Source organism: Arvicola amphibius, chromosome 11 (assembly GCF_903992535.2).
Source record: "Arvicola amphibius chromosome 11, mArvAmp1.2, whole genome shotgun sequence".
In the NCBI taxonomy this organism is placed as follows: Eukaryota; Metazoa; Chordata; class Mammalia; order Rodentia; family Cricetidae; genus Arvicola; species Arvicola amphibius.
Genome location: NC_052057.2, coordinates 72,748,996 through 72,770,608, shown reverse-complemented (window position 1 = coordinate 72,770,608; position 21,613 = coordinate 72,748,996). Strand labels below are relative to the sequence as shown.

At 36.5% G+C, this 21,613-nt stretch overlaps 1 protein-coding gene across 4 annotated transcripts in view; it reads left to right on the top strand.

The window, feature by feature from the left end:
• C11H8orf34 (chromosome 11 C8orf34 homolog) overlaps positions 1-21,613 on the top strand; it is a 365,888-nt gene that overhangs the window by 127,065 nt on the left and 217,210 nt on the right. For all 4 annotated transcript variants that reach the window (XM_038347783.1, XM_038347781.1, XM_038347782.1 and 1 more), the window contains exons 6-7: positions 6,666-6,838; positions 10,135-10,298. In XM_038347783.1, coding sequence (XP_038203711.1) covers positions 6,666-6,838; positions 10,135-10,298 — 337 coding nt within the window. The remainder of the gene's footprint in view (positions 1-6,665; positions 6,839-10,134; positions 10,299-21,613) is intronic.

The window sequence follows — 21,613 nt, the reverse complement described above, 5'->3', positions numbered from 1 at the left end:
CACTTCTCAGCTTCTTATAATCTTCTTACCATTTTCAAAGTCTACACCTGCTGTATATTGCAATATCAACTAAGGTAATCTTTTATTTAATAGCGCTACCTCTCAGTTGACTGTAGGTAACAATTTTACCAGAACTTGGTGGATTAATAACATATTTATCTCTCTTGCTTCTTTGGGATTAAGCTGAGTTGTGCTGGTTTCTGAATGGAATTGCTCCAGGAATTATAATTGAATTCTTTCATGTGTCTGGAGGGTGGCTCATGTGCCTGTCATGTTCTATATGGTGGGTTTGTTTCAGGTGAGTCAGAGCTGGTCACCTATCTCCTAAGAACCTGGAGAGGCTATCATAGGCAAGTCTTTCTCATGGAGACGGCAGACATGCACGAGAGCAAATGCAACAGGGAAGGTCTCTGGAGGGCGAGGCTTACTTGTATCTGATAAGATCTTTTCTGTCCTCGCCATTAGTCTAAACAAATCATAGGTGGAAGAAAATACATTTTACGCCAAAATATTTTATATTTTGAGATACTCAAAAGTCACATGATAAGAAATATGGACACAGGGAGACTAAAGTTTGGGGTTATTCAAACTGGTTCCTCCACACTAAGTACCCTTAAAGTATAAGGTTGCCGGTTTCCTGGCAGCTTTTGAAGGGTCTATGGCAGATCCTCTATCAGCTCCCAGTCTACTTCATGGACAGGGACTTTTCTTTGGAAAACATTTCCATCCTTCCTTAGAGCTCCTTTCTCTGAACTTTGCATTTAAAACCATCTTATTCCATTGTGTCTAGTATTTTTGGATCATTGGAAAATGGGATGTTTTCAGAAAACCCGGTCTATGTGGATAAATATAAGATAGAAATGTGTTCCGCTGCTGTGATAGGTATTCATCTAGCTAGAGTTCAGGCATTTGGTGATCAAACAGAAACTATAACAAAAGACATTCAAAAAAGCCAAAGTTCATCCAAAAAGTAAGTAAAAATTTATAGAATAAAATCCCTTTAAAAGAGCAGGTAAGCTTGTTATAGTGGTCATGCTTTTAAGTCAAACACTCCAGGGGCAGAGGCAGAAGCAGCTCTAGGAGTTTGAGGCCAGCCTGATAGACATAGCAAGTTCCAGGCCAGCCAGAGCTTACAGTGAGACAGGGCCACAATAGATAGATGGACAGACAAACAGACAGATGGACGAACGGACAGATGGGCAGGCGGATGGACAGATGAATGGATAGATAGACAGACATGAATAAGTAGAAATAAGGATGCAGTAAATGCTGTAAACAAGCAGAGTAATCGGGGGAATGGACTGGAAATGACTGAGACGGGAAAGTTACTGTTGCGATGGCTGGATATTGTGCACATGTGCACATGCTAGGTGTACGTGACCACACAATTTGATTCTTTGCAAAAATGTTTGTAAGCCAGTGTGTAAGGGATAGAATCTGTGTTCTGAGAATTGAGCCCCCTCTCTTACCCATTATACTGCTGATCTTCAAACTTCTCCTTTTCCTTTCCTTCTCCAGTTGCTTTGTGTAATTATACTCAGGAAGGCATGTCAGATCTGTAACCTATAAATGTGAACCAAAGGAAAGCAGAAAGAGGGGCATGTTTGTTTTCAGATAACTCCCCAGAGTGAAGCCTCTTACTGTGCATGACCTGGAGCCATTATGGATGCTTAGATTCCATTTATAATTGACATTATAAAAACTACTTGCAAACGGAGGAGCTAAAATATAGTAATAAAGCTTGACAGTCCCAGCATCTTAGTAATCGTGTTCTGAAACACAATAAGAGTGATTTCCTTTGTATTATTCATGTGATGGCTTATCAGGGTGACTAGTAAAACACAGCATGCTCTAAGTTTCTTTCTTTAGTGACTGTGGCCAAGTTTTAGAGAGAAAAAAATGTGTATGTGTGTATAAAAAATATTCCACTAAGGACTAAACCAAGGTGTCTTAACTATTCTGTGCTGAGATAGCAGGGAGAATAAAAGCTAGTGGGGAAAATTCTATTAGCTTTGTGGTGACAATATCTTCTAACTCAGGTTATATCTGAATTAGCTCCTCATGCGTGGGTGTTTTAGATTGTGATCAAGTCAAACATTTAGTGGGTTTTCGTGTAGAGGTTTCCTACATACTCTCATTCGGTCCCTGGTTATTGCCCAGGGTTCAGCAGCCCTGACACTGTGTGGCAAGAACCCTTGGTGTCAGCCTTCAACACACAGACTGGACTCAACCTGAACTCTTACAGTGCTCAGAATTATTGTACCCACTTTCCTACCGCTCCCCTTATCTTGGTTATCCAAAGCTCTACCACTGAACTCCACTTCCCATAGCCTAATGATTTATCCCCTTGCCATTTTATATCAAATGAGAACAATAAAAGCCGTTAATGCCTCCTCTGCTGCTTCTCACGTCATTACTTCTCTTTATATCAGCATCGAGTCAAAGCTCTCTCCTCCAAAGAATCTCTAATTCACACACACACACACACACACACACACACACACACACACACACACACACTTTATCTAAATACCAGTTTTAGTGGAAGTTTTTGTGGTTTTGTTGTTTTGTTATAACATTTACAATGACAGAATTAATGTTTTATATCCACTTTGAAGCTCCAATAATTCCTACTTTTTTTTCCCTTTTTGGTTTTTTGAGACAGGGTTTCTCTGTAGCTTTGGAGCCTTTCCTGGAACCAGCTCTTGTAGACCAGGCTGGCCTAGAACTCACAGAGATCCACCTGCCTCTGCCTCCCAACTGCTGGAATTAAAGGTGTGCACCACCACGACTTGGCTACAATAATTCCTACTTTGAAGATTATTACTCCAAGAGGATTATATGACAGTCCAAATACAAAGCTCTGTTTTCTATTTTATACTCTCACTGGGTACTTCCACTTCCTGTTTTTCTAGTCATAACCCAGAACTCGGTAGAGATTTCACATTCTTAAAATCTTTAGATGTCAATTGTTTATTTAGGCTGGAGGGTCAGAAAATATTAGTTGGTGATCACTTGACCACATTACTTGGGCCAGGGCAAGACAGAGCTTTGGGATGAAGAGTGAACTGTGTCCTTCAAGGTGTTTTGGGCCGGAAGTGAGAGAGGAGACCAAGGTTATAATATCTACTTCAAGAGCATACTCCCAATGTCCTTCTAATGGGCCCCTTTTCTTAAAGGAAGTCTCACAGGCTAGGGACGAACTCTCTGTACACAGACTTTGGACATTTAAATTTAAATTTTTGAACATTTAAAGACATAAGCCTGGAAGAGCCCAATTTTTTAAGATTGTTTGAAGTAATTGTGGGTTAGACTTTAGCAAGCATGCTCCTGGAAAAGTAGGTATGGTGTGAACAGCTACTTCCTGGTGTGTCCACTACGGCTAATGACAAAACCCAGTACACCTCTGACCTTAGGGGTGCTTTTGACAAGGACACTTTTGCTGTTGAATTTAAGCACTGTTTGGTGACCTCAGTCCCTGAAGGGCAGATGAATGTGTGGTTTTGCATTTCTAAAGAATCCACATTTGCAAAGAATATTCTTTGAGTTTTTTTAAAGTGAGCTATAGCTGTGAATCTAAAAGAAGGTTTTAAGAGAGTTTGTGTTATAAGTATCAATTTTAATTGGATGTGGTGGTTCATGCCTATAATCCCAGCATTTGTGAAGCAGAAGCAGGCAAACCTCTGTGAGCGCAGGCCAACCTGGTCTACAGTATAAGTTCCCCGAGAGCCAGGACTACACAGCCACATACACACCCTTTGTCTTTGTGCGTTTGTTTAAATATATTTAACTTTTATTTGATGTTATGTGATTGTGTACTTTAAAAAATAGTTTGATTCATTGAAACATTTTCAGAAAGATATATACACAGAAATATGTTTGCTCGGCTTAATCCAATCTAAACAAAATACAAAAAAAAATCTGTTTGATCTATTGCACGAGAGCAGACTAAGTTCAACAATTTTCAATTAAATAGAGGTACTTGTTTCTTTCATCTTTTGTCAATATCACCAAAAAAGAGCTTGATTCATTCAGAAAAGTACAAGTCATCAAGTCCTATTTTTAAACTGGTTAAACAGTAGCTTCTCAACTGCCCTGACCTGTGTGCATCTCTCTCGATTGCCCAGCTATTTCTCACTAAATTTTTCTGCCAGCTGGAGTTAACAGTCCCAAATATCAAGCCATTTATACCCTCTGTGTGCTCCACTTTCCAGCAGCAGTGATGTCGAGCACTTCATTGAACTTCCCAGCAAGCAACCAAAGGGTTACTTCTGAATCTCTGCTGTTCTCAGCATTTTGATCATGCCAAATCTTAAGTCCTATTTCATTTTTTTATTTATCGTTCCTGAAGCCACTTGTAACTTTCTTTTATTACCAGTTCTTATGCTCCTGTGAGCTGATAGCAATAAAAAAATCTGTTTCTAGTCTACCCCATTATATAAATAAAATTAATTATAAATATTTAATCAATGCCTAGCTTTTACCCTGAAACTCAGAGAAATGTCAATTAAATATATTCTGTCATATTTTATGTGGTCTTGACTTTTAAGTTAGCATCTAAACTATTATGTGTTGTTTTAAATATTGTGTTCTTATTACATCTGTATATTTAGACATTGTATTTATATTCTACAATACATTTGCATACTATTTGTGAATTACAAAGGCACAGAACAACAGGTCTGAATTTTTTAAGAGTTGTTCAAAATTCTCCTAATAGTGAAAGTTTTCAGTAAAAGAGATTTGTGTTTCTCAAATCGGGGCATTTCATGTGCTATATAGTGCATATTTATCATGGAATATTGAAAAGATAAGGAAATGCCAAGCCAAGATATTAAAATCACCTACAATCTCTCCTTTTAAATCAAACCATCAATAAAAGCTGCTCCTTATTGCTATTGCTTTCCCCAGTACATCAGGTAGCTCTTATTACATATGAAGACTTAGTAAAAACTAGTGAATTAACTGAAGAATGGATAAGGAAAATGTGGGAAATTTACACAATGGAGTACTACACAGCAGAAAAAAAGATAACGACATCTTGAATTTTGCAGGAAAATGGAGTTAGAAAACATTATTTTGAGTGAGGTAACCCAGACACAGAAAGACAATTATCATATGTATTCACTCATAAGTGGTTTATAAACATAAAGCACAAATAATTTTTATACATTATATCGGTCATGCATTTTCACTCTAATATTGGTTGACTGGTTGAAACATGTACAACTGATCTTTTCATATAATAATGGTTCAATTACTGTACATAGTGGAAAATCATAGTACAGTAACGGTATTTTTCTGAAAAAAAAATTACTGTTTTATTTGATTTGATACAAAAGCATTGATCAATCATAGAAATAGCTTCATAGAAAATTCAGAAATGAACAATATGTGTGTTCTTATGATTTTTCAATTGGTAGCTAAATGTAGTCCTTTTCTTTCAAAGTTTTTCATGTATATAAGCATTTTTGTTTGTGTATGTTAACGCCAACTGGATTTTAGGATGTAGGTGGAAGCTTGTGAAGTTGAGTTCTTGATTTCTCATAAACTCAGCTTCATCCCGGCCACTATTTCATCTCATTATCATGACTAGTGTTGCTAATTACTCAACAGATAATATTATGTAATCTGCTGAATGTATTTGTTTTAATATGTGATTATTGTTTATTTACATAGTCGTCTCATAATTATGGAAATATAGGTATATAAGCAACATTTAAGTGTTTGAAATTAGTATTCATCAAGTTGGTAGATAACTCACAAATGAAATAATATATTAATACATCTTCTAGTTGTTGTTTAGTTATGTTATCTTCTATAAAAATTCATCTTTGAAAAATATTTGTGGGGTATAACAATACATTGAACCTCCAACCTAATAGACATATCAAGATTTTTTTTTAGTTTTTCTTTTTTGTTTAATGAATATTCACAAAATTAATAAAGAATTTATAAAATAAAAAAAACTAGTGAATTAACAGATGAGCGAATTATGAATCAAATGGTGACTAAGTCCACATGAGGCTTCAGATGAAATTTGATTGTATAGATATTTCTTTATAATGACTTTTTATTTAAGGTATATCTAGTTGTTACATATATTCATATTCTCCGCCAATATTTTCTTGGCTACATCATAGCAAACTGGTGAATTGAATGACTTGCCTCATTTCAAGTGTATAAAAAGAGACCAACATGTTTTCAGCTAACTTGATCTACTTGTCATTGGTAGTTTCCTTTTTCCTGTTTCTACTGTTGACCTGAAAGTCCCGGATGCATCACAGTGGGAGAAATGCATTCTTCCCACCCTATATCCTCATAGCTGTGTCTTCTGGCTGCAGCTCATTCCTTGCAACACCCTTGCACACTGCAGGCCTTGCAGCCTCGCTTCCCTCCACCAAAAATACTGTTCCCACGCTTTCTTTCTGGGAATGCATGTAACCCTGGGGATCTAAATCCAAGATTTCACTCCTAGATATTTAATCACAATGATCTCCAGGAATTAGCCTAAATCACAGAAGAAGGCACTGAGTAGAAAGAGCAAGAAACCAAAGGATATTTTGGTTCCAGTGAGCCCAAACACCTGGACGATGCTATTTTCCTGTTATCTGTTAAGAAGAAAAGGCAATCTAAAGCAGCGCTTTTTATTTTTGTACCTTCAGGAAACAGTGGCTTTCAATTCTTCTCTTCTGAGACCCCGCGTGATTGGGGAGTGGATTGGCAGAGCAGAAAATGACGCCGATCCCCTCGCAGCTGAGATGTTGCAGCCCCCGGTTCCACGGAGTAAGAATGACCCATGGGAAAGTGAAGAGAGCAGCCCTAGCCCCGCAGGCAGGTGAGCTGGACTTCCTTGGTGAATCTGTATTAGTAGTCATTAAATGAGAAAGGCAACTAAACCTAAGTACACAAGCTCGTTCTTCTCATAAAACTGTTAGACTCTGCATATGATAAAATAATGAACTAGATTTTGATTCCATAATGTTTACTAAAATACATAATTAGACTCATTTTTAAAAAATTAATGGTTTACTCTGTTTAGAACTTAAGGCAACTGAATAGAGTAAGGATGCTTGCCCAGTCTGACAATCTGAGTTTGATATTCCTAGGGACCACACGATAGAGGAAAAACTCCGACAGATTGTCCTCTGACATCCATGTACACGTGAAAAGAGCATGAGAATTCAAGGGCAACCACACACAAACACTCAGGCGCTCAGTTAACTAAACAAAAAAGTCATAGTAAAAACTCTAAAACCAATACTGTTATTTAGATTATGTTCATAAAATATGCTCTCCTCACTTGGGCAGCCCTGAACTTGAACTTAGGACTTTATACAAATGTTAAGCAAGCACTCTGCCTCTGAGTATCCTACCTGGGTTTGTGTTTTGATTTTTTTTCCTTTCTTAAGTGAGCTCTGTTTCTTTGCTACTAATACCAAGTGGAGAAATCGTTTCAAGGTTTTGAGCTGTAAGCAAACACCCGCAATAATGTTGGACAGTGGGATAGGAGTTGGGATGAGGGAGACTCAACGGTGCTAGGACGAGGAAATCATGAGGGAAGCTGGGAACTGTGGAGTGGGTAAGAATTAGGAGGGACAGTTAAGGTGGACTACCGAGAAAAGTCATTCATACACCCAGTTCAGCTTACAGATGGTAACTGTGGTAGAATATAATTATTATGCTTTCTTGGGTTTAATTTATAAGCTATGGTGTTTTAGGAACTTAAAAGTACATATGTTTTTATTACTTTTCTATTGCTTTGAAGGGACAACATTACCATAGCAGCTTTTAGGTGAAGCATTTAATTCACTAGTGCTTAACCTGTGGGTCACGACCATGAGAAAACACAGTTTCTGATGATCTTTGGAATAGAGACATCGCTCAGGAGCAAAATTAGTTACAGAGTAGCAATGAAAATTAATTTGTGGTTGGGTTCTTCAAACCATTGGAAATACGTGTTTTTCTAATGGTTGCAGGCCACCAGTTGAGAATCACTGATTTAATTAGTGGCTTGCTTACAGTTTCAGAGTGTTAGTCCATGACCATCATGGTAGCAATCATGGTGGCAGGCAGATCTGGTGTAGGAGCAGTAGCTTAAAAGCATACATGATGGTCTGCAGGCAGCAGGCAGCAGGCGCCAAGTGGGGAGAAAGCCAAACTGGGCATGGTGGGCTTTGCAATCGTCAAAGCCCACTCCTGTAACACACGCCCTCTTAAGGCTACACCTCCTAATCCTTCCCAAAGAGTCCATCAAGTGGGAGCCAGACATTCAACTATCTGAGCTTACGGGGCATCTCATTCAAAGCGCCCTTATTTGTAACCCTCATTTGACTCAGACTCTGGTACCTAGAATGGTGGCGGGACACCTGCCATAAGCATACTCGTGCTGAGACAGGGCACCTTGGAGATGTGAGATCATGTCTATTAGATAAAGCATGTTCATCATTACCATTCTGGTGTCATTCCACCCTAAGAGGTACAAATCAAAACAGAAAATGGGCAAGCCAAGGAAACTGGGGTGCAAATAATTATGAGGCAAGAGTTATGAAAGACAGATAAATGCATTTAAATATTGATGAATGAAAAGGTGGCAGGACCATAAGTCCCTGTTACTACTATTAGTTGCTCTCCACCATAGGCTTTTTCTCTGTACTTCATGGCCATGGGAACTTTGTTTTTCCTACGTTAAACTTACCGTCAACCAATAGCTTTTTTTTTCTCAAGGAGAGAAAATTGTGCTTTCTTTAATGTAAAAGCTTTCAGGGTTGCTTGGCTCTCACTTACCACTTGGCTTAAGGGAAAGAAGTCCAGAATACTCATTAATGTGCTTCAAGTTTAGAGAAAATTGATTCCATTTCCATGAGAAATAGCCTTAAATTATTGAAATAGTTGAAGTACCCTGAAAGGAGAAGCAAGTCACTTCTGAAAGTTCATTTCTCTTCTGGGAAATGCCAGATCAATTTCACCTGTCAATGAGGGTCGTTTTCTTCCTAATACCAGGCCTATGAAACTCAATAGACCTTTATCCTTATTCAGTGGTAGAGCTTTCATTCTGAAATGCAAAACAGAGAATTGTCAACTTTAATTGATTCATAAATCTATCCAGAGCTGTTTACTGTAAGCATTAGTTTTACTAAAACTCTGTTTTCTCCCTCACTTCAGTGAGCTCTTATTCCCCTGAGATTCTCAATCTTAGTGGTATCTCTTGCTCAGTCGATGAGGTATTTTCTCAAATATTTGTTCTTATGTCCTAAAAAGTCATCTCAGTCTCAATTAACTCTGTCTTTAAAATAAGAGGTAAAATGTCACTTGTGGATTGAAACAGTAACAAAGTCCTGGCTAAACCCCAATTACTTCAGAAATGTTACATGTATGTAGAAATCACATATGAAAAAAGGGATAGCTCAGGTTACAAACTGTATTACTCCTATCTTCAATTTCAAAACAAGATTCCGGAATTTAAACTGTATAAATAAGAAATGCTGGATAGAAAGTTTTAAAAGTTCCACTATGTAATTATAGAGTTGTTATTGTCATTAAATAGTAATACACATGCTATAACTTAACAATCTTACACACTGAGATTTTAAGAATAATGATATTCCAAACTGCTCAAAGAAAATTTGATTTTCAAGCTTTATTTGATCTATTTTTCTTTTCTCACCAAGGCTGGCACATAGCTACTTTCAATAAATATCTGTTACATGAGTGTGGGAGGTGTGGACTATCATGAGGCCCATGCTAAATAGAGTTTATTCACAAGAAAAATTGTTGACAGTCTGTTATTTTTGGTCCATTGCTCTAACTTGGCCTGTCCTATAGAAAAGTAAAGAAAAAAAAAGTCACATCTGAGTGGACATTATTGTAATACTCAGCACATAGACAACTTTTCCTTTTATGCTAAACAACAGATATAAACTAGACATTCACCACGAGACTGGAGAATTAAACTAATGGCAAACCAAAGCTTGGAAGTACTTCCTCATACCAAGGTCCCTAATCTATTTTCTTTATCCTGGGGGGAAACAAGCAATGTGCAATACATTTATGTGATACAGTAGTGGAATGAGAATGTGTTAGTTCAGTAGATTTTCATTACCGGCCACAGCTAACACATCAATATTTCTTTAGCTTAAAGATGGAGCCCAAGACGAAAGGGTTAAAACAGCAGCAGCAGCAGCATAAGAAACTTCTGGCTGCAATGCTTTCCCAGGATTCCTTCGAGTCTGTCCACAGCCCCACCCCATCTGTAATAGAAGACATTGACAATGAAGACGATGCAATGGAGTTGCTGGGTAATTTTAAAAATTAATCCTTTCTCTTTCTCCTCTTTTCTGGCATTGTAAAAGTGTGCAGGAATTGAGGGTCTTTAAACATTCTGAGTAGTTTCATCTAAGGCAAACAGAGCCCTTGAGGGTACACTTTCTTTCCATTAGACCTTTATGATGTTGCATGTAAGAACCAAACTGAATCCCTGGACGCATGTGAAATACTCCCTAGACTGTACTATGTGCTCGGTGTATGCAGCGCTCCACACACTGACTTCATCCAACTTTATTCCGTGTGCAATTGTGATCAAATGCAAATCTGTCTGTTTCGTTTTTTTGATTACACCTATTGTCTTTAAAACACACCCTCTTCCTAACAAGTCTCTCTGATTGTAAGGTTGCTTTAGAAAAATATCGTAAAATTGAAAGGTGTTGGCGGTAAATTGATGTTTGATGTTTTTCATAACTGATAGGAAGTTCTGAATAGACTTTAACGTCTTCAGAGACTTGGTACCTTCACAAACCTTCATTCATGTGGTAGATCTAGTTTTCTCTTTATAGTTTTTTTTTTTTGGTGGTTCAAGTATGTAATCTTGTTCCAATAGAAATTTATTTATAAAAATTGTTAATTGGAACTCATTTTGGGAAATCACTTTTTGGGGGGGGAGGAGGGGAACAAGATTCCTTGTGTGGCTCTGACTGTCTTGAAACTCACTCTGTAGACCAGGCTGGCCTGGAACTCAGAGATCCACCTGCCTCTGCCTCCCAAGTACTGGAATTAAAGGAGTACATTGCCATGCCTGACAGGAAAATCATTTTTACATAAGAAGACCATGAAGTTTTCTTTGTAAGTAACCCAAATGTAAAATGGTGTGTTTTCAATTGAGTGACGCTATTCTATTATATAGAATTTATTCTATTTATTTAGAATATTTTATTCTATTATATAGAATTAGGACAATTTGCATATGCTTTTATGAAAACATACCATTATATTTAAACTGAAAAGAGAAGAAATAATGTAATTACATATAGATATGAATGCACAGAAAAAGTACTGTATTTAAAAGTCTAGACCATCCTTCTAGGAATTAATGTTGATGGCAGTAAATTATTTTCTATAAGAGATTATAGGTCTCCATGCATAAAGCTGCAAGGGTGTCATTCAGTCAATGGTGGCAGGGTTGAAGATCTTTTCTAATGGTCTCGTGCCTACCTTGAGTCTAGAATTAAGGAGACTGTATCATGACACTTTTCATTAGATGCTATTGGGCCTTGTTTTCTTTTAAGCACTTACAAATCATGCATGTGGAAGAGCCTCTCGATCTTGGCATGGCACTTTCCTCCTTCCTTCTTTCGCTACACAGACTTTGATCTTAGGACATAAATTAAAATCGTTTCTGTTTGTAGGAATTTTGGAGTCAGGTCAAAAACGTAAACTCATCACTTCCACCTTGTTCTCGACCTGTGCTAAGACAGCTGTCTTTAGTGGGGACTCTGAGTGCAGAAGCAGGGACGGGGATCACGGCAAGCTTGTTTGAAAAAGCTGGGTCCTCTGCTTAGTCAAGGAGAGCAAGGAGGTATAAGCTTGAGAAGGGGAGGGTGGGCAGACTCCTGGGGGCTTGTTCCCATAAGCAATGGACCTTTGGTGACTGTGCCTGTAAGTGGTTCCCTTGCTGTTCAGTGACAGCAAAAGAATTGATCAAGGGACTCTAAGGAGGCTCACTCCATGCTGATTGTCTCGACTTTCCCTGCTCTCCTCACAAATGTCTAGCTTTCTAAGATGAAGACCCAAGGGTGGGTCTAGATGTCTCCCTCGTGATAAGCCATTAGCAACTGGCTCTCCTTCATTCGTCTTCTCACTGTAGATATTTAACCTGTGTTCTGACCAGGTTTACTGGTAAAGAATAGTGAAAGCTTTCACTATGGGGTCTTACACAGCTCCGGTCTGGTGGCTGGTGGCAACACTATTCTCTGAGTGATGAGAATTCCTATGATAGCAGGAAATGTTAAAGCACACAGCACTAGCCTTCAGTAATGCCATGGGCAGTTGCCCGGTTTTGAGAAATGATTAGAGAAAAAAATGTGGTTGCATACACCTGAAGAAAACACAAATGTTAATACCTTGAAATTTTATGTGAAATCAAAATTTAGTGCATAGAATCATTATTAAGATGTAAGACACTGGTGTTTAAAATATCTTTTGAGAATCTGCAATATGTTGTAGATTGAGTTTGATATAATGTGTTTTTAAGGGTTTAGTTTGTCACTATCTATGCCATGATAAAATTAGCTGAAAATGTAACATGCATGGGAAGTTATCTGTAAATGTGAATTGATGAGTCAAAATATGTTTTTAGCCAATATCAATATAAAAATGAATTACCCATTAATAAAATTGGTTGGCTTAAGGGGGAAATCTTTTAGTGAAAGTAGTAGATATAAATAAAACTAATTCTTCTTGTTGTCTTTATTGAAATGTAGTATTGGTAATATATGCTAATTATATCTTACAGCTGTTTAATAGCATGTCTTCACATTTATTCTGTAAATCTATTAGGCATGTGAAAATATATTTTAAGATCCATTTTATGTTAATTTATACCAGTCTTCTTTAAATCTTATTATAAATTCATAATGGATAAATAACTCTTCATTAAGTTAATATTATCTAACAGAGAATGAAGTATCTGAACTTTGAGTTTTAAAGAGATACCAATTATAAGTATTTCTGAAAGTGCCTCTAGATATACAAAATGCAGATGAAAAACATCTTCCAGCTCACCTCAAATGATGAAGTTTTCAATCATAAACATAAGACATTCTCAATCATTTTGGTGATTATACTGGCACATGATAACCAAAGTGAACAGAGATCACACTTCCTAAACATGTGCTAAAATCAGGAGTTTTTAAAAAAAAAAATGTGTGAGACCAGATGAGTTCCCCAAAGCTTCTGTAGGTTCTCTTCCTTTATCCTCAAAGAAAATGTAAGGAGCTATTGAAGGCATTAGCTGTGTGAACGCCATCCCATTTTCCCTAAGCTGCATGTTTTTATCATCGTGTGATAACAGTAATACTTGTTTGATCATTTTCTACATAGTTTGTGCCAATTTATATACACTTTAGTTTGGACTATTACTTATAAAATATTTTGGGCCTTCTTAGATGTGATACAGAAGGAGATACCTAAAAATCACAGTGCAGAGATGCTAAAACCATTAATCATACTTAGTTATACTTTTTTGGCCTTAGCTCAGGATTATATAAATTTAAAAATTAAAATCAACTCTATATTGGCTCAAATAAACATGGCTCTTATAAACATAATTTACTTGTTTTAAGATAAATAATTAAGCGTAACTGCAGTGGGCAGTCCTTGATGAACGCAGTTTCTAGGGTTATAGCATCCTTCCAACTAAATGGACTCGTTAGTGAACTGTAAAGTGAAACGACTAGAGGGACTCATTAAGGTGTGATGCTCTTTCAGCCAATTCTTCTGCACTGCAACGAGGTTTTTGAAAGATACACATCCACTGTCGTGTGTTTGGTTAAACTGGAGTCCTCTTCCCATCAGAAATTTGCTCTAAGACAAGAATGGGGCATTGCATCTGATGAGAGATAGAAGCTGTCACTCTGGTGTTAGAAGTAAAAGAAAGAGGTCCCAAATGTCTTTTAGAAATTCCGTACCTACATGCCTGTATTTTAAGGACATCTGCAAGCCAATCAGAAACAGAAGGGATGATCAACACAAGCCTCTCCAATTTTGTTTCCCTATAGAATTATTTGACAAGTCAGAATAGCAGCTAAATTGTTACTTTAAAATAAACCAACATCTTTATAAAAATAATTCTTTATAAAAATTCTGAAGACTTTCAAGCATTAAACTACTAGGTGTTTCAATATATCATTGAAGATTGCTTAAAAATATTAATGCATTCAGTATAGTACAAAGGTAAATTAATGCAAATTAGTACCCATTATAGATAAAATACATTATAAGATATAGTACTTTAAAACACTCAGGTTAGTATTGGATATATTGAATAAAATGTTCTTAATTCAAGTAGGTATATATATATATATATATATATATGATATTCCAACAAACTCCATTAATTATTTTGCAGCTGATCACTACAATTAACTAAACCGTTTAGAAGAGCTGCAAATAGATTTTTATAATTTCACTAACTCAACCAGTGCAACTGGAAACCTAAGACATCCTAAAGTTGTGTGAGCTATCTGTCACATGCTAAATATGGGGACATAAGCTCTGTAGAATGCCTCTGCTCCTGTGTTGGCATCTAGACTTTCCAATCAGAACTTCAAATGGCTTCTATGTTATCTTTGCCTGTGCTAATGCTGTAACAGACAGTCACTGTGCGGACCAAGGACTTTAATACTATGCTTAACTCCTTCAACTTTAATGACATTTTAGAAAATATCTTCCAGCACATGCTTTCACAAGGAAAATTGTGCTGCTTCTGGGTGAGAATAAAGAACAGCATGAGGAACATTACCTTATATTATATTTAACTTTAAAAAGTTATTTAATTTTTTGAGTTTAGAGATAAGGGTGGATATTGTGGGAAAGTGAATGGTCATGCTCTGTCTTTCAAGCCATTCATTCGGTTTTAGTAGGTTTAGTTTTTAAGTATGCATTTATTGCTTACAGAGTGGGTCTGAGTGTTTGTAATACCTCAAATTTAAACAAAAAGATAAGTCTGGATTACGGGTGCTGATTTTTATGGTTTGATTTGCCTGTGAATCCATGGGTCCACCTTTAAACAAGATGTCAGTGTTCCCCACACCCAGGATTTTGTTCATTAGATTTGAATGCGGCTCATGAATCAGGTTTTACTCAGTAAAAATACCTTTCCCACTACCTCAGTAGATTCCATTGCAAGCAATCCATCGAACTCCTAATAACCTTAATAGAAAAGTTATGTACAGTAAGTTAGGAGAGTCGATCATTCAAGAGAATGCTTTCTGAGTCACCCACACTCATTTAAAGTGACTTCTGGAAACAGAGGTCTTGCTGACAAGCTTTTGCATCCACAGTTGCTGGTGTTGTAGCTCCTGCCTTGCTTCCTGTTCACCAAATAGGAACACTGGAAGTGTGAATACTTTGACTTGAGAGTAACTGTGCTTATTCCTGCATAAATTCCCCAAAATGATTGCTTTCAGATTCTACTTTATTAAATTAAAACCTAACATTATTTTTTTCATTAAGTACTACTCCCCTCCTTCTTTACTGTCTAGATTAATTTGTCTTTTGTTTGAAATTCTATGCATGCTTTATTCTCTTCAATTCATTGGGTTTTTTTTTCTTTTCAGAGATATCAAAGTTTTTGCTAATTGCAATGGATACTGTAGGTAGAGATTGCTCTTTAAATAAATATAATACAAGATGCCACAAAACATATACATATACCGCCTGATAGCACTTGCATGGCATGTGAGAAGAAATGCTGCACTTTCTGCCTGTGAAAAACAATTACTTAATAAAACACATTGATCCTGGAGAAGAAAGTTAGTAGTTTGCAAACAAATTCTAAACCCGTAGACAAATTGTTCACAGTGTTGATTTCACCTCAGGTGAAATTCCTTTATTCAGGGAAAACTGTTTCCAGTTATTTGTGTGTGGTTTTGCTTAATCTATATTGATTGCTTAGACTAAAACATGCATGGTTTGTTACCTACTAATGACAGCATTTAATGGGTTTTTCATAAGTGTGCTGTGGCTTTTCACTAAATGTTTTGTGAGCTGTGAGCCACCGTGTTGTGTGCTGTAGGTGGCATGGTTAAAGACTTGTGCTCTACTTCGAAAGACCAAATCAGTTTTTAGGCTGCCTCTAGCCAGTTTTGTCATTTTTGCTTTTATGTTGATTTTTAATCTTATACTAACTTACGAGTTACTAGCAACTAGTTTTAGAATGCTGCTGACACCGCATGCCCTCCCTACTCCACAGGCAAAGACATGGGGTAACAAGATATTCTCAGAAAGTGACCCATTCCTCTTCCATCATAGATGACAGGAATACTGAAAAAAAGAGACATGGATTTAGGTACAAAACTCTTCTCCTAAACCAAGCTCTTTTTTTTAACCCCTGTATGTTTTATGTAACTGGAGGCAGAAGAAAACATGTGCTTTCTTTAACTAGGCAGCAATGCCTACCCAAGGAAGATATGGGGTTCTTAGGGCACAATGAAATGCTCAGAAAGAAAGGGCACAGAGGCCGAATAGGTGACCTCACACAAGCCTGCCATCTGGTAAGCAGAGGCGGTGATGTCTGATACTTGTTTAGAATGCAGAGGAGATTGCTAGATTTATTTTTTTCCTATACTGTATGGTGTATAGGAGGAAAACAAAATTATTTTGTGCATATACAGAGGTTCACACTAATAAAGACAGAGCATGGGAAAGAATAGAAAAGGGATGCCATAGCAAATTCAATCTGTAACTGAGGCTGGAGAGATGGCTCTATTGTTAAGAGCACTGGCTGCTCTTCCAGAAGACCTGGGTTCAATTTCCAGGATTTATATGGCAGATAAAAACTGTAACTCCAGTTCCAGAGGATCTAGCAACCTGGCACAGACATATATGCAGGCAAAACATCAATGCACATAAAAGTAAATAAATATTTAAAAAAACCAGAAAATCTAGAACTGTAATTCATGTTTCTTCATAGATCAAGTAATGAAGTTGTTAAAATACACAAAATTTAATACTGCTTTCAAGTTATGTTAACAAATATGAAAATATTTGAACAATTTTGGTTCTGTATTAATGAGAAAAATCAACCAAATTTCATACTAGTGTTAAATACTAGTCCTTTCCCAAATACTTCATATATGGTGATGTGGTATTCCAAGATGATTTGTTCAGTCATGGTAATTATTTTCATGTACTAACAATTTGACCTTTTTGCTTTATATGAGACTTATTTGAAAATCCACTGGATCACAACTTTGTTATGTTTTTATTAGTTGACACAAATGAATTGTAAATATTTTGGCATTTGCTTGAAGTTTAATGTTAAAATCAAAACTTATTAAAAACATGATGTAATTCTTCTGATTTCTTCAAACCTGGTTTTATAGCTAACAGAATCTGTCCAGAAATTTCTATATCATGATATGCCCAGCCATGTGTCTAGTCATTTTCAGACAGAATCCTCAAGTGGCATAGAAAGCTGAAAAGAATGTTCACAAAACTTGCCAAATATTTGCCCAGACAGTTGCTCTTGTTAAATAAAACTTTCTTCAAAAACCATTAACAACTATGTTATATGTATATTTTTGGGAATCCCAAGTATTTTAAGTGTTTTTATAAGTAAATTTCTTTTGAAATTATTATATTATTTTTTCAAATATAATATTCTCTGAAGTTCCAAAAGAAAGATATCCTTAACAACAATAAATACCCCACTTATTGATGTAAAGTTTTAAGTAAAAGATCACTAAGGAGTATAGAAGGGGATATGAAGGGCTCTGACGGGGATTCATGAAGATTAATCATTTTTATTATATTTTTAAACCTAGTTACTTTCTACAAAACCGAGCTGAATGCCTCTCTTGATATGGGTGATTTTGCTTGTATTAGAAACCTCAGATTTTACTTAGTTTTAATGTCTTTAAAGCCCACTTTCCCAAGCATCACCAGTAGGGGGTTCGATGGGTTATTTTAACTACTGACATTTAGAGACTGTTTGGTTCAAAGTATTAAATAGGATGGTATTAGCGCGGTAAAGCAAAATTCACGTGAAGCTTAGGGAATTAACTTTCAGGAGCTGCACGGAGTATGGAGTTAGCAGTAACAGTGTGCGCTCTGTGTACAAACAGCCTTGTTGATCACTTGGCCGCTGTTCCAGATAGTAGGATCTGAAAACAGGAGCATCCTGCAGATTTATTGCTAGAAAAACGGGATTAATAAAAATGCATACACTATAAGGTTTGGTAAAGCTTGGGTAATATAATTCATGAGAAAATTCTCAACCAAGAGACAAACTAGAAAATTCATGTAATTTCTTAAGTGAGTTCTTTTTTTCTTCTTCCCTTTTAATGCATGAAATTGAGTTCATGTTAGAAATAACAAAAAAGAGAGTCAGAGAGAGAGAGAGAGAGAGAGAGAGAGAGAGAGAGAGAGAGAGAGAGGCTGCAGGAACACCTAGGTCTGCTCCATATATTAAGGAAATATTTCTATGAGCTCTGTCATCTTGATGTTGGTTTTTTAATTGCTTTTTAAATGGGTACTGACCAACTTTCTGAAGTCATAACATAAGAAGCTCATTTTCCCTGCTGCTTTTGATCAAATCCTAGCAATAAATGTAATGCCATTATTATAAAAGAGCAGGACCATGTTCAAATTTTTCTGATAATTTGAGCAATTCTTGTCAGCAATGTGAATATTCATGCTATTTAAAAAAGTACCCAAAGCTAAAAATCTTGGTATGATTTTCTTTATTTGTTTTAGGTTTTATTGCCAGGTCATCTGCTTCCATTATTTATAGTCATGGTTACTGGGCAGTTCTATATCATGGAAAGACAGCATCTGGGTGTGAAACTACATATCACAGGCCCTTCAGGGACCTCACCTTATGATGAGAATGGGAGATCTCGCATTGAGAGACTAGCTTAGAGAACTCAATTGTTTCCAAAGCTTTCCAAGCTGTACCCTGTTTCAAATTGCACAATGTTTTATAATTAGACTCTCAATACAGAATCAGCATCCTATAATATATGCAACCCCCCTCTGTGTGTATGTGTTTGTGTGCAAGAGAGAGAGAGAGAGAGAGAGAGAGAGAGAGAGAGAGAGAGAGAGAGAGAGAGAGAGAGAGAGAGGAGATTTTTTCTTGCCCAAGATTTAAATAGATACTGTTATCTTCCTTTGCTGAACTTTTGACATTTATGACCTGAAACTTCTCCAATAGCATTGATTACACTGTAATACCCTCTGAGTCCTATATCTTGGAAGCTGAGTTAAAAGTGTGTTTTGTAGTTTAAGATGAAGACTATGTCTCTATTTGTCTAGCATAAGAGGACCAGAAAAACTCTGAGCTACTTCACTTTTGGTTTGATAAGAGAAATTGAAAATGGGAGAGGGGTTACTGTCCCATACAAAAGTTTTTGAGAGAAAGACAGAGAGATGGAGACAAAGAGACAGACACAGAGAGAGCTCTAAGAACATACATTTAAAAGCAAAAGTCAAAATCAAAAGAGCAATATTCCTTTAATAGTATACATGGACACTTGGATTCTCCTACAGAAATGCTTGAAACAGAAGTTCTTATTATAAAGCTTAATGGTGTTATAATACAAATATTTGTGGTTATTATCTAATTTAATAGTGCTTACTTATTTATTATCCAAAGATTAAAGTAAGTTCTTGGTTATAAAATAAAGAAGACATGATGAGAAAATTTGTACTTGTTCATTATTGATCTTGTGCTACCTCTGATATTAATATTCTTAGTTCCTCTTTTCTATCCCCTCCTTACCGCTATTCTCCCTTTCTCTTTCCCTTTCTGAGTTGAAAGCTATGTTGTCTAGGAAAGTATTGGAAGTTGAAGTCCAATATTTCATCATAAACAGGGGACAATATCAAAGGGAGACAAACAATCAAGAACAAAAAGCCATCCAAGGTAAATAGGAACAAACTAATAATACACAATGATAAAGAAAAAGCCAAAATAATGCCTTAGAGAAAACAGTGTTTTGTGGAAAGAAAGGTTAAAACACTTGGTAGTTCTATCATATAAAATGAAAGAAGCTGGTCTTGTAGCCCAGCACTCAGAAGGCTGAAGAAGGAGGAGGATTACAATTTTGACCAGCCTGGGATGTCTACTGAGACTCTGTGTGTGTGTGTTCATGCTTCTGTGTGGCATGTGTGTATGTGTGGTATGTGTGTGTTACATGGAAATAATGATCTATAGTGGTCAAAATAATAAAAAATAAAGAAGAATATGGATGTAATTATGTAATTATAGTATCTGATGTCAAGATTACCCCAAGGCTACAACAAATAGGACGGTTAGGCACTGGGGTAAGAACAAATTAGTGGATACGTTGGGGCTGGGAGGAAAAGGAGGAAACCTCCAAGTTTATATGACCCATTAGCTTTTAGTTAAGGTGGCTTGAGAAAGGAAGGAAATAATTTTAAAATATTTCTGCTGGAAGAGAAAAGTGACAAAAATAAATGAATTCAAAACTACTTTATGACATTAAAAATGACTTTCAGATGAATATGAGTCCCAATTATAAAAGCAGACTTTCAAACTTCTCAAATGAAGTTCAGAATTCATCATATTGTTCTATGTAAAACTTACGTGAAGATCACAAAATTTACTAGGGAGAAAATAAAAATTTGACAAACTGTGATTCATTAAAATTATGACTTTCTTCTCATTAAAGTAAGAGAAAAGAAAAGTGTTGAAGGCTTTCCACTCTGTAGCCAGGAGCCATACCAACAGCGCAGCTGTCCAAACCTGCACCCAGAAAACACTGAGCAACAACACAAGTCAGTTTTGTATAGGACAACAATCAAGAAAAATAAGCGAAGCTCGACAAAGCAGAATAGACAAATGTATAAGAAACATGCAAGGAATGTCGCAACATTATTATTCACCAGCGAAATATGATTTAAAACCCAACACACCACATCTTACCAGCTAGGCAGGCTAAAGTTAAAGATCAAACAGCAAACACTCAAGAATGGAGTGACCACTTTTCTTAAGCACTGCTGAGAAGTCTTTGGAGAACATGTCTGGATGGTTTCTTACGCAGTTGAATACGTTCTTTCCCAGTGATCTAAAATTCCCTGCAGGTTTCCAGGGGAAAGAAAACTTGTTCTCACAGCTGTACTGTGTCAAAAAAATAAACTATTGAAAATAATCTCGGTAGAAAAGCCATCCAAGTGCCAATCACTTGGTGCTCCCATCAACAGCTGTGGTATACAGTAGACTACTAGTCAGCAATAAGAAGTGGAAATACCAATGCATCCAAGAATATAGATGATTTTCATTACCATCAACTCAGTTCTGTCCCCAGACACTTCAATGTTCTTAATAGCCTAGTTCAATGTTATTGCAACCTGAGATGTGACTCTCTCAGGAAATAACCAACTTTAAATGGACTCATATGTGGTGTGTGCTAATTAGATAAGATTGACATTTGTTATCAGAAAGTTTCTCTAACAATCTCCATGTACACATGAAGGGGAGGATATTCACATATACAGTAAGTATGTGCAAACTGGATGCTGATCCTGGACACTTAAGCCTCTAGAACTGTGAGTGACCCAAAGCATTTACTAACACTGCTGAGCAAATGAAACCAGT